The following is a 13,669-nucleotide window of genomic DNA, read 5'->3' as shown; positions in this document are numbered from 1 at the left end:
GCACACTGATGCAGAAGATAATATTTTTTTTAAAGAGATGTTGATGACCAAAGGAAGATGCGAGTGCAGCAACTCTTAAAACCTCTTAGGAATTTTTAAAGCAATCATACAAGATGTACATCTCAGGCAGAGCTCATTCTGAATTTCTGAGAATATGTTTCATTTCACTGTTTTAAGCACTTCCAATTCTTCTATTAGACAATAAGGTACATAAGGCTGTCCCTTTCAATAATGAGTTATTTCACTTTTGTCAGAAAGATACTAGATGAGCCCATGTAGGTTTTTTCTTAAATTATAAATCTTTCCACAGAAACCGTGTCAAACTGTGTGACGTCACTTTGTTAATAGCAATGCTTCCATCCTTTTCCACGATGCAACATGTGGACCATTAAACAGTTGTCCGATCTACCAGTATATCCACCGAACGGCTATTTCAATATGCTGTGGAGAACACTGAGGACATATCTACACTACAAAATTAAGTCAACATACAGCCACTGCAATAATTAATTTGATTTTTCATGTCCACACTATGCTCCTTTGTCAGCAGTGTGCGTCCTCATCAGGAGCACTTCCACAGATTTAACTGACAGTGTGGGGGCACTGACAGCCTGAGCCCCACCACCTGGGCTCAGACTCTCCCTCCACAAATTCCTCACCGGGAGGCAGATGAAGCTCAGGTTGTCCTTACACACACACACACACACACTAGCGGCAGGGGTCCAACTCTCCTTCCCCTCCTCAATCCCTCATTGGGAGGCCACCCCGGCTCAGGCTCTCCTCCCCACCTCCCCTCAAATCATCATTGGAAAGCGGAGGTGAGGTTCCGGCTCTCCTCCCCACCACCCCCAATTCCTCACTGGGAGGGCAGCAGTGGGCTCTGGCTGTCAGCCCCTGGTGGCAAAGGGCGATGTAAGCAGCACAGTGCTTACACCAGGGACCAGCAACTTTTGGCATGTGGCCCTTCAGAGAAATCCGCTGACTGGCCGAGAGGGTTTGTTTACCTGCAGGGTCTGCAAGTTCGGTCTATCGCAGCTCCCACTGGCTGCGGTTCATCATCCCAGGTTAATGGGAGCTGCGGGAACTGGTGTGGGCCGTGGGATGTGCTAGCCACTGCTTCCCGCAGCCCCCATTGGCCTGGAACAGCAAACCACGGCCAGTGGGAGCTGCGATCAGCCAAACCTGCGGATACTGCAGGTAAACAATCTGTTCCGGCCCGACAGTGGATTTCCCTGATGGGCCGCGTGCCAAAGGTTGCCAATCCCTGGTATACACAGACACTGCATTGACTTAATTACATCAACTTAAGCACTTCACTTTCACAGAAGTGGAGTTATTAAATTGATGTAGTGTGTGACTTACATTGGCAGGAATGACATCTTAAAGTAGATGCTTACTGAGTAAGTGGCCACACTGCACTATAAAAGCAACTAGAATGACCATCAGAAAGAGATGTGGAGGCAAACCCAGCTGACTCACTCTTTTTTGACTCTGAGGATTTTCCGTGTGCTAGGGAGAAAAGCAGGCTCATCTATACCAGCTTCCAATACTGATAAAGCTTATTCAAAGTCACACTCACCGAGGAACGCCTTTGCCTTCTGATGCGTTCTGTATGATCACTGAGAAAAAAAAATCTGTTAGTGTGTAAACCCACACAAGGGATGTCATTCTTCAATGACACTATCTTTAACAAGTTTCTAAAATGGGCAAGATTTCATTATTTTTATGTTTAGAAAATAATTCAATCCAAGCCCTCTTGGCAGAGCTGATCCCAATACTACAGAGCAGAAAAGAAGTTCTGGAAAATATAGTGCTGATCCCCCCCACCCCTCTCTCTTTTTTTTTTCCTTCTGATGACACCTTTACCTGTAAAGGGTTAAGAAGCTCAAATAACCTGGTTGGCACCTGACCAAAAGAACCAATAAGGGGAGAGGATACTTTCAAATCTGTGGGGGAAGGTTTTTGTTTTGTGTTCCTTTGTGTTCTCCGGGTCAGCGAGGAACCAGGGCAGGGAAAATATATCTCCCTAAGCCATATCTGAACTAAGCAGCTAATATTACAGAAATAGTAAGTAATAGCAAGGAAATGCATTAGCTCAGGGGTCGGCAACCTGTGGCACGCGAGCTGATTTTGCCTGGCACGCAGCTGCCAGCCAGGGTCCCGACCAATGGCCCCGCTCAGCCTGCTGCCAGCTTAGTGAACGGAACCCCAGGCCAGCAGGAGGCTGAGCGGGGCAGGCGGCCGGGACCTCAGACCGGCGGCAGGTGCACCCCCCGGCTCTCCCCTCACCGTGCTCGGGTTCTGTGGCTCCCAGGAGTGTGAGCCGCCGGGGGCACGAGGCCCTGAGCCTGCTGCGGGAGGGGCGGCGGCTCACGCTCCCAGGAGCCGCAGAGCCCGAGCACAACAAGGGGGGAACCAAGGGGGCGCACGGGACTGCCGCCCGCATGTATCCGCTGCAGGAGCCCCCTGGGGGGGCGGCACCAGGCCGCAGCCCAGGCAGGCGCACCCCCTGGCTCCCCCCTCACTGCGCTCGGGTTCTGCAGCTCCCAGAAGTGTAAGCCGCCGCTGTCCCTCCCACAGCTCCCCAACTCCCGCTGCCTCAGCACTCTGTTTTGTCTCCACATGGAGCCAGCGTCTGACCGGCATGGGCATGGTAAGGGGAGTCCCATGGAGCAGGGGAAGGGTTGGATGGGTCAGGAGTTCTGGGGGTCCTGTCAAGGGGCGGGGAGTGGTTGGATGGGGCATGGGAGTCCCAGGGGTCTGTCTGGGGACAGGGCTGTGGATAAGGATTGGGGAAGTCAGAGGACAGGTAGGGGGTAAGGTCCTAGGGGGGCAGTTAGGGGAGGTCTTAGGAGGGGGCAGTCAAGGGACAAGGAGCAGGGAGGCTTAGGTAGGGGGTGGTGTTCTGGGGGGCAGTTAGGGGCAGGGTCCCAGGAGGGGGCAGTCAGGGGACAAGGAGCAGGGTGGGGTTCACGGAGGCAGTCGGGTTGGGAAGTGGGAGGGAGTGGATGGGGGCGGGGCTAGGGCATGGCTCTCCCCTCTTTTTTGATTGTTGAAATATGGTAACCCTAGGCGAGGGGGGAGCTGGGGGATGCATGGGGGCTGGCGCCCGCATACATCCACTGCAGGAGCCCCCGGGGGGGTGCCGGGCCGCAGCCTGGGCAGGAGGGCACAGCTGCTCCCCGCTAGCAGCGCCACAACTTTGCAGGGCTGCTGCCCCCCTGCACTGTGCCGGCTCCTCCATGGCTGGAGCTCGCTGCTGCCGCAAGCAGGACGCTCTGGCTCTCCAGTGCCTCCGGAAGGTGGCTCCTCCCTGCTGAGCTGCTGCAGCGGCCCAAGCCCGGCAAAGCCAGTGCGTGGACTCGGGGCAGGGGCCACCAGGGTGGGGTGGAAAGGGCTCGAAGGGGGGGCTGTGCACCCTCCATGGTAGTTCATGGGGCAGGGATTGGGGAACCTGGTCTGGGAGCAGCCCCTGGGCACGGCTGTCCCCTGGGGTCTATAAAGGCTCATTGGGATTTGCCCCTCAATGAACCGATGTGCGGGGGAGGGAGGGGAGAGGGAAGGAAGGTGGAAGTTTTGCCTAGGTTGCAAAATATCCTTGCACCGGCCCTGCCCCAGGGGTGGGGGTGCACCCCAGGTTAAGAACCACTGCACTAAACTGATAAGCTCTGCATTTTAATTTAATTTTAAATGAAGCTTCTTAAACATTTTAAAAAACTTGGTTAGTTTACATACAACAATAGTTTATAGACTTATAGAGAGAGACCTTCTAAAAACGTTAAAATGTATTACCGGCACGCGAAACCTTAAATGAGAGTGAATAAATGAAGACTCGGCACACCACGTCTGAAAGGTTGCCGACCCCTGCGTTAGATTATATTTGTTTTAGCTTGTGAATTTTCCCTGTGCTAAGAGGGAGGTTTACCCCTGTTTTTGTAACTTTAAAGTTTTGCCTAGAGGGGAAATCCTCTGTGTTTTGAATCTGATTATCCTGTAAATTACCTTCCATCCTGATTTTATAGAGGTGCTTATTTTACTTTTTCTTTATAATGAAGTTGTGTTTTTTAAGAATCTGATTGGATTTTTAGTGTCTTAAAAACCCAAGGGTCTGGTCTGTACTCACTTTGGTCACTCTCAAGCCTTCCCAGGAAAGGGGGTGAAGGGGTTTGGGGGGATATTTTGGGGAAACAGGAACTCCAAGTGGTGTTTTTCCTGAATCTTTGTCTAACTCACTTGGTGGTGGCAGCAGTACTTATCCAAGGATAAGGAAGGATTTGTGCCTTGGGGAAGTTTTTAACCTAAGCTGGTAGAAATAAGCTTAGGGGGGTCTTTCATGCAGGTCTCCACATCTGTACCCCAGAGTTCAGAGTGGGGAGGGAACCCTAACACATCTCAAAAACCTACTGCTATGAAATATTTGTAGAACTTCCCCTTATTGTACCAACGAAGCTCCCTCTGTCCTTTGGGTTTAATGGAGATGTTAGTGACTCTGGGGACAGCTGCTGTGTGTAGGGCCAAGGACAGGAAATAATTCATCTTTATCCACTAAAACAAAACAATGTATGGAACCTTAAAATTCTCAGCTGGAAGCTTCCACTTACTTTTCCTCATTTGATTCTGAATAAATCCTGTCCATTTCTGAAGGGCGTGCTTTTCCTGTAACAAACAACATTAAAATCCAAAAAACTGCTAAGAGTCAAGCAATAGGGAAATCACATTAAGCCTCGGCCTGCGCCACTTCCCTAGTCCCCATTGGCCTGAAGCGGTGAACCGTGGCCAGTGGGAGCCGCAATCAGCCGAACCTGCTTACTCAGCAGGTAAACAAACAGGCCCGGCCGCCAGGGGCTTTCCCTGAACAAGCGGCGGACCGACTTTGAGAACCACTGCTCTAAAATCAACATGCTTAGCTGGATTTCTTTGAAGTTTGGCATGCCTCAGGAGGTGCAGGGCAGGGTTAGGGATTCAAAAAGTTGGAGTCCTTTAAGCCAGGAGTTACAGAAAAGTTGAAAAGTTTCTAGGATTTTTTTTATTTTGCCAGAGCTATAGGTCAAACTATTGATGCAATGTGGATCAAAATGGTCTCATCTGTCAAGTTTTGCCCAAGGTATTGTATGGCATTCACTAAATCTTTGGGGGACCCAAGTTCAGAGTGGTATTTAAGAAAATGTACCTTTTTACACTGTGCATGTGCCAATACTAAAAAAACAGCTAAGAGTTAAATTCCTTGTATTATAAATGCTTAAAACTTGACTTCTGTAAGTGCTCTAGAATCCAAATTGTAACTCTGATTGCTTTGAAATTTGGTATGCCTCCAGGGAGGACAGGGTAGTCTTAGTGATCCAAATTTGGGGTCATTTGACTCTGAATTAAAGCCCCCATCACCAAATGGTTTTCTTTTGCTGTCTTGTACTGTTAAAACTGAGAGGTACTATTAAAAACATAAGAGCTACCATACCAAGTCAGACCAATGGTCCACCTAGCCCAATATACAGTCTCCAACAGTGGCTAATACCAGAGTTTCAGGGGGGATGTACAGAACAGGGCAATTTTGGAGAGATCCACCCCGCCTTCCGGCAGTCAGCGGTTAAGGGTCACTCCAGGCATGGGGCTACATCCCTGACCATCTTGGTTAATAGCCATTTATGCACCTATCCTCCAGGAACTTGTCTAGTTTTTTTTTTCCCCCACCCAGTTATATTTTTGGCCATCACAACATCCCATAGCAATAAGTTCCACAGGTTAACTGTGCATTGTGTGAAAAAGTATTTCCTCTTGCTTGTAGTAAACCTACCTCCTGTTAATTTCATCAAGGGACCTCTGGTTTTTGTATTGCAGGAAAGGGTAAATAACATTTCTCTTTTCACTTTTCCCACACCATTCATGATTTTATAGACCTCTATCATATATCCTCTCAATTATCCCTTTCCTAAGCTGAACAGCCCTAATTTTATTCAGTCTCTCCTCGTATGGAAGAGACTGATACCCCTGATCATCTTTGTTGCCCTTCTCTGAACATTTTCCAGTCCCACATCCTTTTTGAGATGAGGTGACCAGAACTCGACACAGTATTCAAGGTGTGGGCATACCGTGGATTTATAGAGTGGCATTGTACTTTGTCTTATTTTCTATTCCTTTCCTAATAGTTCCTAACATTCTATTAAACTTTTTGACCACTGATGCACATTGAGCTGAAGTTTTCAGACAACTATCCACCATGATTCCAAGATGTCCTTCTTTAGTGGAAACAGCTAATTTAGACCCCATCATTATATTTGTGTAGTTGGAATTACTTTTTCCAATGACTGGATGAATGACAGACCTCTTAATGGCCGTGAGCCCACCCTTCAATTAACAGAACTAAGGAAAAGTAAATCATAAGTTCCCAACTAAAAGAAAAGGAGTTTGGGACTGAGCGGCTGGAGGTTGCTGCAATTTGTGAATCACAGGTGGCAGTTTCATTTTGGGGGAGGAAATTAGACATATGAATGCTTCTTGGGAGGGAAAGGGAAAGATATTAGGGAGCAAAGGAGTGGGGGAATAAGGGGTTGAGGTTTGGAGCTTCAGCAAGGAGAGGGGGATAAATAGGGATGAATACTAGGGAAGGCGAGAGAGGCTGCCGGCTAAGATGAGGGAGGTATAGCACCCCAGCTCTTCCAGTGCACCCCAATACTCTGCACCCCACAGCTTTGCCAGTATACTCCAACCACCCTGCTCCCCCAGATGCCAGTGGAGCCCCACCAGCCTACACCCCAACTCTCCTGCACCCCAGCTCAGCCAGTGCCCGCCAACCTCCTGCATTACCAATTCACCCCAGTCCCCTGCACCTCAAAGCTCTGCCAGTGCACGCTAAGCTTCCTGCATCCTACAGCCCTGTCAGCACATCCCAACACAGGATGAAAGTTATTAATACGTGTTGGAAGTATATTGATTGGGTCCATGGCTGACTGGAAATGTGTACTGTATGGCATAGAAATATTACAAGCTCTGATATCTCAGTGTTTCTCTGATATGGGGTACATCTATTGGACAGAGGTCAGAGAATCTCTCTCTCAAACATAAAACTGGGCTGGCTCAAGAGGTGTGCCAAAGCTGGACTGGTGGGGCACAGGTGATGCATGTTTGGGGTGAGAGGGCAGCTGGCTTAGTATGCTAATTGCAGGATATGATATGTACAACTACTTAAATAACTACTAACTCCTATCAACAACATAGTTTATCACGTTTAAAGAAGTAGGAAATTCAGTGGCGAAAAACTATGTTAACACGGGGTTAAGGTTGCTTTGCAGTAGGTCATCCCTTTGCAGAATGCTGACTTGAGCATACCTCAGACATCTGCAAGCCAGGAAATGTTAAGTTAAGGTTGCTTATGCAACCTTAATTCTTCCCTCTTTCATCTACTCCTGTTAACACACAAACTTTTAATCTGCCAACACCACAGTTGCAGAAACATACAAGCTCTTCACCTCCTTTTACAACCCATTCTCTCTCACCCACAGGATTCCATATAACACTATTAAAGGACAAAAGGGGGGGGGGTTCCCCACATCACCTTCCCTTTACCCTCCTTGTGAATATTGAGGCATTGCTCAAAATCACACTGGCCCTTGGCAGTATAAGATTCAACAGGTGCCAGATCCTGGCCTACACTCAAACACTTAGCCAACTCCCCAGAAAGAATACCACATGTGTAGAATTTAAGAACCACTTTATGGCCTTTTACAACTCCTTTACCCTGAAGGTACATCTACATTTGAGCTGAGAGCAGTGATTCCCAGCTCACATAGGCCTGGTCTACACTAAGGGGGGTGTGTGTGTGTCGAACTAAGGTACGTGACTTCAGCTATGCGAATAGCGTAGCTGAAGTCGAAGTACCTTAGTTCGGGCTACTCACCCATCCAGACGCCGCAGGAATGAAGTCCGCGGCTCCCCCGTCGACTCCGCCACCGCCGTTCGCGGTGGTGGAGTTCCGGAGTTGACGGGAGCGCGTCTGGAGTTCGAACTATCGCGTCTAGATTAGACGCGATAGTTGGAACTCCGAGAAGTCGAACGCCGCCCGTCGACCCGGCAGGTAAGTGTAGACCTACCCCTAGATATACCCATGCTAGCTCTGCTGGAGTTAGCATGCTAAAAATAACATTGTAGCCAAGGAAGCATGGGCGATGGTTCAAGCTAACATCCCGAGAATGTACTCAGAGAGTCCAGTTGGGCTTGTACTGGGAGCTCCCACTCATACTACCCCAACTATACTGCTATTTTTAGCTATCATTAAAAGCATTAGAATTCTCTCCTATTCCACCTCACTGCTGAAAATATCCTTTGTAATAAAGCCTCTATGCCTTGCTACTGACATTCTACTACATTCTGCTGCTACACAATTCTGCTTAGAAAGAACGCATACCAACAAAAGTTTCTAGTGTAGATGTGGCCTAAGAAAGGGGAGGAACAAAATATTGGCACAAAATAGCTGTAAAAAACAACTCTCTGTGCTTAAGAGTTGTTTGCTAATGGGACAGGCTGCACTGGGGTCCCCGCAAACGGCTGCTGCTTGGCTGAGAGCAGGTTTCGATCAGTGGTGATGCCGTGTTCGCAATGGAAAAGAAGCAAGAAGCGTTTTAAGAACCGAACGCTTCGCATGTGCAGACAGCTGCACCGCACAGACCTGCACGTGCGGGACCCCGAGGTCTCGGCTTCCCCCTCACTCCGCTCCCAACGCCTCTTGCAAGACTGAGCCGGTTCGACGGGACAGTTACCGTCACCTCACGACACGCAGAGGGGCGGGAGGCGATCCGCCCTCAGCCCCAGGCCGGGAGAGGGGCCCATCGGGAGCCAGGGAGCGCCCCCCCCCCGCCGGGTCACAGACCCTCCCGCCCTACACAGAGCGGCGGTGTCCGAGCGGGTCCCGCAGCAGGGGCCGGGGGGCTCTCGTGTGACCCGCCCTTCCTGCACGTCCCCGGGCCGGACCCGCGCCCTCCAGTCCCACCTCTCGCCGCGCCGCGCCGCCCCGCTCAGGGGCCGCCGCCATTAAGGACTCCTCACCCGCCGCGGCTCCGCTCCAAATCCAGCCCTCAAGGCACCAACGCCTCCTCGCCGCCGCTTATTGCCGCTGCGCCCATTAGGCTCGGCTGGAGCCGCCGCTTCACTATTCAAACCTAACCGCCTGTTCTTGCGCATGCGCCCTGGGCTCCCGGCAAACCGAACTCCGAAAGTACAATATGGTGGCCCCTACACCCTCTGCCGTACAACATGGCGGCCACCGAATTTCCGTACAACATGGCAGCCTCCGCTTAGTCAGCTCTAGGTACTGCATTGCAATGACTCGTCCTAAACTATCTCATGGCTCCCCTCCCGGGCAAAAAGCGCGGCTGGGAAGATTGTTCGTCGTGGTGGGAACCTCTGTATGTGTATGTTGTACAGGGATCCCAAAAACGAGCTAAGCCTGGCTAGAGTCCTTTCTTATAGACTACGGGAAGCTACAGCTTTCTGTGACGAGGTGGCCGAGTGGTTAAGGCGATGGACTGCTAATCCATTGTGCTCTGCACGCGTGGGTTCGAATCCCATCCTCGTCGGGAAGTGTTTTTTCGTTCTGTTTAATTAATAAATGAACTGGCTGGATTTACATTATTGCTGGCGGGCAGGGGCGCTTGATTATTTAGCAGGGAACCTAACATACCCGCCAGGTTCACTGATCGCAACCACAATCTCCTATCAGGGCGCTGGGTGACTAGAGTGATTGGGGAGCTCGCCAGAGACAGTTCGTGCCTCCCGAGCTGAAAGGCAGTTTGGTGCCCAAGCAGCTCAGTCGGGGGGACATGAGCTGCCTTCCCTCCCGCCGCGGCGGCCCAAGCTGCTCTGTTCTAGGCGGGACACGCGGGTGCCCCCTTACAGTCAGGGGGAACAGCTGATCCGCACTGTGACAGGGGAGCGCGCCCGCTTTCTTCTTAGGCGGAACGATCCGAACCGCTCTCTAGTATATAGGGGAAATATCTGCCCTGTTTTCTTATAGGGAACATGTCAGGTCTCCTTCATGGGGCGGCGGGGTGGGGACGACACAGCTGGACTACTGAATTATAGGAACAAAGAGTCCTGTGGCACCTTAAAGACTAACAGGTGTATTGGAGCTTTCCTGAGTGAATACCCACTTAGTCAGAAGCATGTAACACATGGTGCCACAGGACTCCTTGGTGCTTTTTACAGATGCAGACTAACAAGGCTACCCCTCTGATGCTTGAATTATGGGAGACAGCCCACTTTCTCTTTGTTAGAGGGTGGCACCTGTCCTTTTTGTTACTGGGAAATACAGTATCTGGCCTTCCCCTCTGCTGTAGGCAAGCAACACTTCCTTAGGTACAGAAGAACATCTGGGCAGCTCCTTGTTACAGAATAGCTGCTTTCCTGTGGAAGGAAAGACACCTGTGCTTCTCACTGTGGTGGGGGGAACATCTGTGTGCTTCTCTCTTCCCTGTGCTGGTCTGACCCAGATGCCCAGACCTGAAGAAGAGCTGGGAGACATTTGGAGTCCCCTTTGATATTGGAGCTAACAACTGGGCTTTCCTCTGTTAGGATAACCTGAAAATCCCTGATATGGTGGTTGTGGTATTTGCTTCACTCACCCTCTGATAAAGAACAAAAACTGGGTTTGTTCCTGTAGTGGGAGTAACCTCCCTAAACTATCCACTTTCCCAGGGAGCAAGGAATAACATCTGGGCTTCTTGCAAGGGGGACTTTTGACCTCTGAAGTGAGAAGGTGCATGTTGGCTGTCCCCTGGTGGTAATAGGGACTTATCTGGATTTCCCTATTTTAACAAGCTGAACTGAGCTGCTTTCTATTATAGGTAAGCTTGGAAGAATTAGACTTTTCATTGGTAAATGTCAGAAAATGTTGATTTCACCATACACACACAAACTGATGAAAATTATTTCAATCAAAATTTACAGATAAGCAAAGTAAGAAAAATTCTGCCTCAGAACTTATTAGAGTTTGATTTAAGGATATTTACTTTGTAGATTTTTGACGTGACATTGACAATGTTTGTTTTAATGGGTGTAAAGCTTTAACTTTTGATTCTCAACATCAACTGTCATTAAATAATTATTGACTGACCCCATTATGTTACATCTCTCATAATTTCCTGCAGCTGTGAAAATGTAAACTGATAAAAATTGGGGAAAAAAAAGCTTAAAAATAAACATAGATATTATCTATCAAAATTATATTTAAAAATTTGAATTCTGCCAAGCCTAGTTATAGTGGATGGACATCTGTGCTTCCTTATAGTAGAAAGTAACAGCTGAACTTTCATGAACATTTCCTGTGTCCAGGGCCGGCTTCAGGCACCAGCTAAAGAAGCAGGTGCTTGGGGCAGCCAATACCAAGGGGCAGCACTCCAGCCACTATTGGGGCGGCACACCCGGGTCTTCCGCAGCAATTCGGCAGTGGGTCCCTCAGTCCCTCTCGGAGCAAAGGACTTGCCGCCGAATTGCCACCCAAGAGTGGAGTGGCGCGATCGCACTGCTGCGGTTTTTTTTTTTTTTTTTTTCTGCGAGAAAACCTGGAGCCGACCTGCCTATGTCTATGTGTTTCACACTAACACATATACCTATCCTCCCAGCTACATGCTTTAAAGGTGATTAATAAAGGAGGGAGAGGTGGGAGGAAATACTTATCCACTGTTCTAGTTGTTATTTTTAAAGGCCAACAAAGTTCCCTGGGGGAAAAAAAAGAAAGGAAAAAAAAAGATTTTTGCCCTGATTTTTTGTATTAAGAGGTTTATCTCCTGTCTAGAGTGGAAGACTACAAGCCAGTGAAATTGCATAAATCAAGAGAATGAAAGCTGAGCAATTGACAGTGGAAGGGATTTTTAGTCAGATTCTTTAAAACTCCAATTTTATTTATTGACAACTATTTAATATTAGTAACTCATATTTTGGAGAAAGGTTATCTTTGAATGATCAGGTCAGGTGAAAAGCAGCACATATTGCCTTGGTTATTAATCTAGACAAAACTAAGTCCCTGACCATTACCATCAATCACCCTCCAACTCCAGATTACAACCAGCTCACTGTTAACCTGTCCAGATGGAACACTCGGCAGGTGGCAATTGTACAATACTTGGGAAGCATCATAGACAGTGCTGAAGGAGGCTAGAGAGAGGTGGACACTTGTATAGCAGCTGCTGCTGCTTTGTTTCGAGCCCTTCAGCAGCCTCTCTGGTGATGTTGTGACAACAAGCTTGCTATGAACCTGCAGCTCTACAGTTACAGTTACGTTGTATGGCAGTGAAATTTGTGCACTAAGGTAGGCTGAAGAACAGTTGATTGGCATTTTTTATTCTCATCATCTCTATAAACTGTTCCATATTAAGTGGCAGGACAAGATAAAAAATTAGAATATTTGTAGCCAAACCCACCAACCACCTCCATCAGCACTGATTCTGTTTCAGCAGCTTTCTTGATACAGACATACTATTAGGATGGAAGATCAACAAATTATAAAGCATATTTACTAAGGAATGTTGCCACATGGACAGTAATTATATGGTTACCAAAAGCTTTGGTGACGTGATAAGATTACCAGTGATGGACAAAGACTGAATATCCAGCCAGACTGTCCTTAAGGACCTAACTAAAGATTGATTGGAGTGGTGCTCGATCTACAAGGAGGCTACGTTCCTTTGGGATTTGCTTTAGTGGTGATGATAATGATGATTGACGATGTCTTTGCTAGAAGATTCAACCTCCCGCACCTCTTCAATTAATGTTTGAGAGCTTGCAATAAATATCACAGAGATCTCCCAGAGGCATTTCAGGAAACCAAAAAAGACAACAGTCTTGATATTTCCACAGCAAAATAGAAGCAGGAAAACAAACTGATTCAGTGGTCTTTATACATCATAAAGCAGCAAAAACAAAACACAAAAATAAAAACATGGAAATCCAATTAAAACAAATCCTTACAGGTTATCTTTAAAGAGCAAAATGCCTTGGAAATCAGATAAACTTATGGATTTGCTTTAGCCAGTGTTTAGAAAATATTAAACTGGGAGAGATCAAATTTGTGATAATTTACATGTAAATAATACTTTTCATCTGAAGGGTTCCAAAGCACTTTCTAAACTAAGCACACTGAAACCTGATATAAAGCAAACACATTAGAGCACAGCAAAAATCAGCTGTACATAAGAATGGCCATACTGAGTCAGACCAGTGGTCCATCTAACCTAATAGCCTGTCTTCTGACAATATCCAATGCCAGATGCTTCAAAGGGAATGAGTAAAACAGGGCAATCATCAAGTGATCCAAACCTTGCTGTCCAGTCCAAGCATCTGGCAATCAGATGCTTAAGGACATCCAGAGCATGGAGTTGCATCCGTGACCATCTTGGCTAATAGCTGTTGGTGGCCCTATCCTCCATGAACTTTTCTAATTCTTTTTTGAACCCAGATCTAATTTTGCCTTCATCCCCTGGCTATGACTTCCAGAGGTTGACTGTGTGCTGTGTGAAGAAGTACTTCCTTTTGTTTGTTTTAAACCTGCTGCCTATTCATCTCATTGGGTGACCTCTGGTTCTTGTGTTATATGAAGAGGTAAATAACACTTCTTCTCACCATTCATGATTTTATAGACCTCTGTCATACTCCCCCTCAGTCATCTCTTTTCCAAGCTGAATAA

General features: G+C 47.9%; 1 protein-coding gene and 1 non-coding gene across 2 annotated transcripts in view; one reads left to right on the top strand and one right to left on the bottom strand.

Annotated features, from left to right (window-relative positions):
* KNL1 (kinetochore scaffold 1) overlaps positions 1 to 12,322 on the bottom strand; it is a 49,697-nt gene extending 37,375 nt beyond the window's left edge. Inside the window, exons 1-4 of the mRNA XM_045013510.1 lie at positions 12,022 to 12,322; positions 9,037 to 9,093; positions 4,602 to 4,656; positions 1,580 to 1,619 (exon numbers count right to left, since the gene is read on the bottom strand). Coding sequence (XP_044869445.1) covers positions 1,580 to 1,619; positions 4,602 to 4,656; positions 9,037 to 9,093; positions 12,022 to 12,322 — 453 coding nt within the window. The remainder of the gene's footprint in view (positions 1 to 1,579; positions 1,620 to 4,601; positions 4,657 to 9,036; positions 9,094 to 12,021) is intronic.
* On the top strand, positions 9,485 to 9,566 carry TRNAS-GCU. Its single transcript has one exon. It is a non-coding gene; the product is annotated as a tRNA-Ser (tRNA).
* Positions 12,323 to 13,669: the final 1,347 nt, after the last annotated feature.

This window comes from Mauremys mutica, chromosome 4 (genome assembly GCF_020497125.1).
Source record: "Mauremys mutica isolate MM-2020 ecotype Southern chromosome 4, ASM2049712v1, whole genome shotgun sequence".
Classification (NCBI taxonomy): domain Eukaryota; kingdom Metazoa; phylum Chordata; order Testudines; family Geoemydidae; genus Mauremys; species Mauremys mutica.
This window is presented reverse-complemented; position numbering and strand designations above follow the sequence as displayed.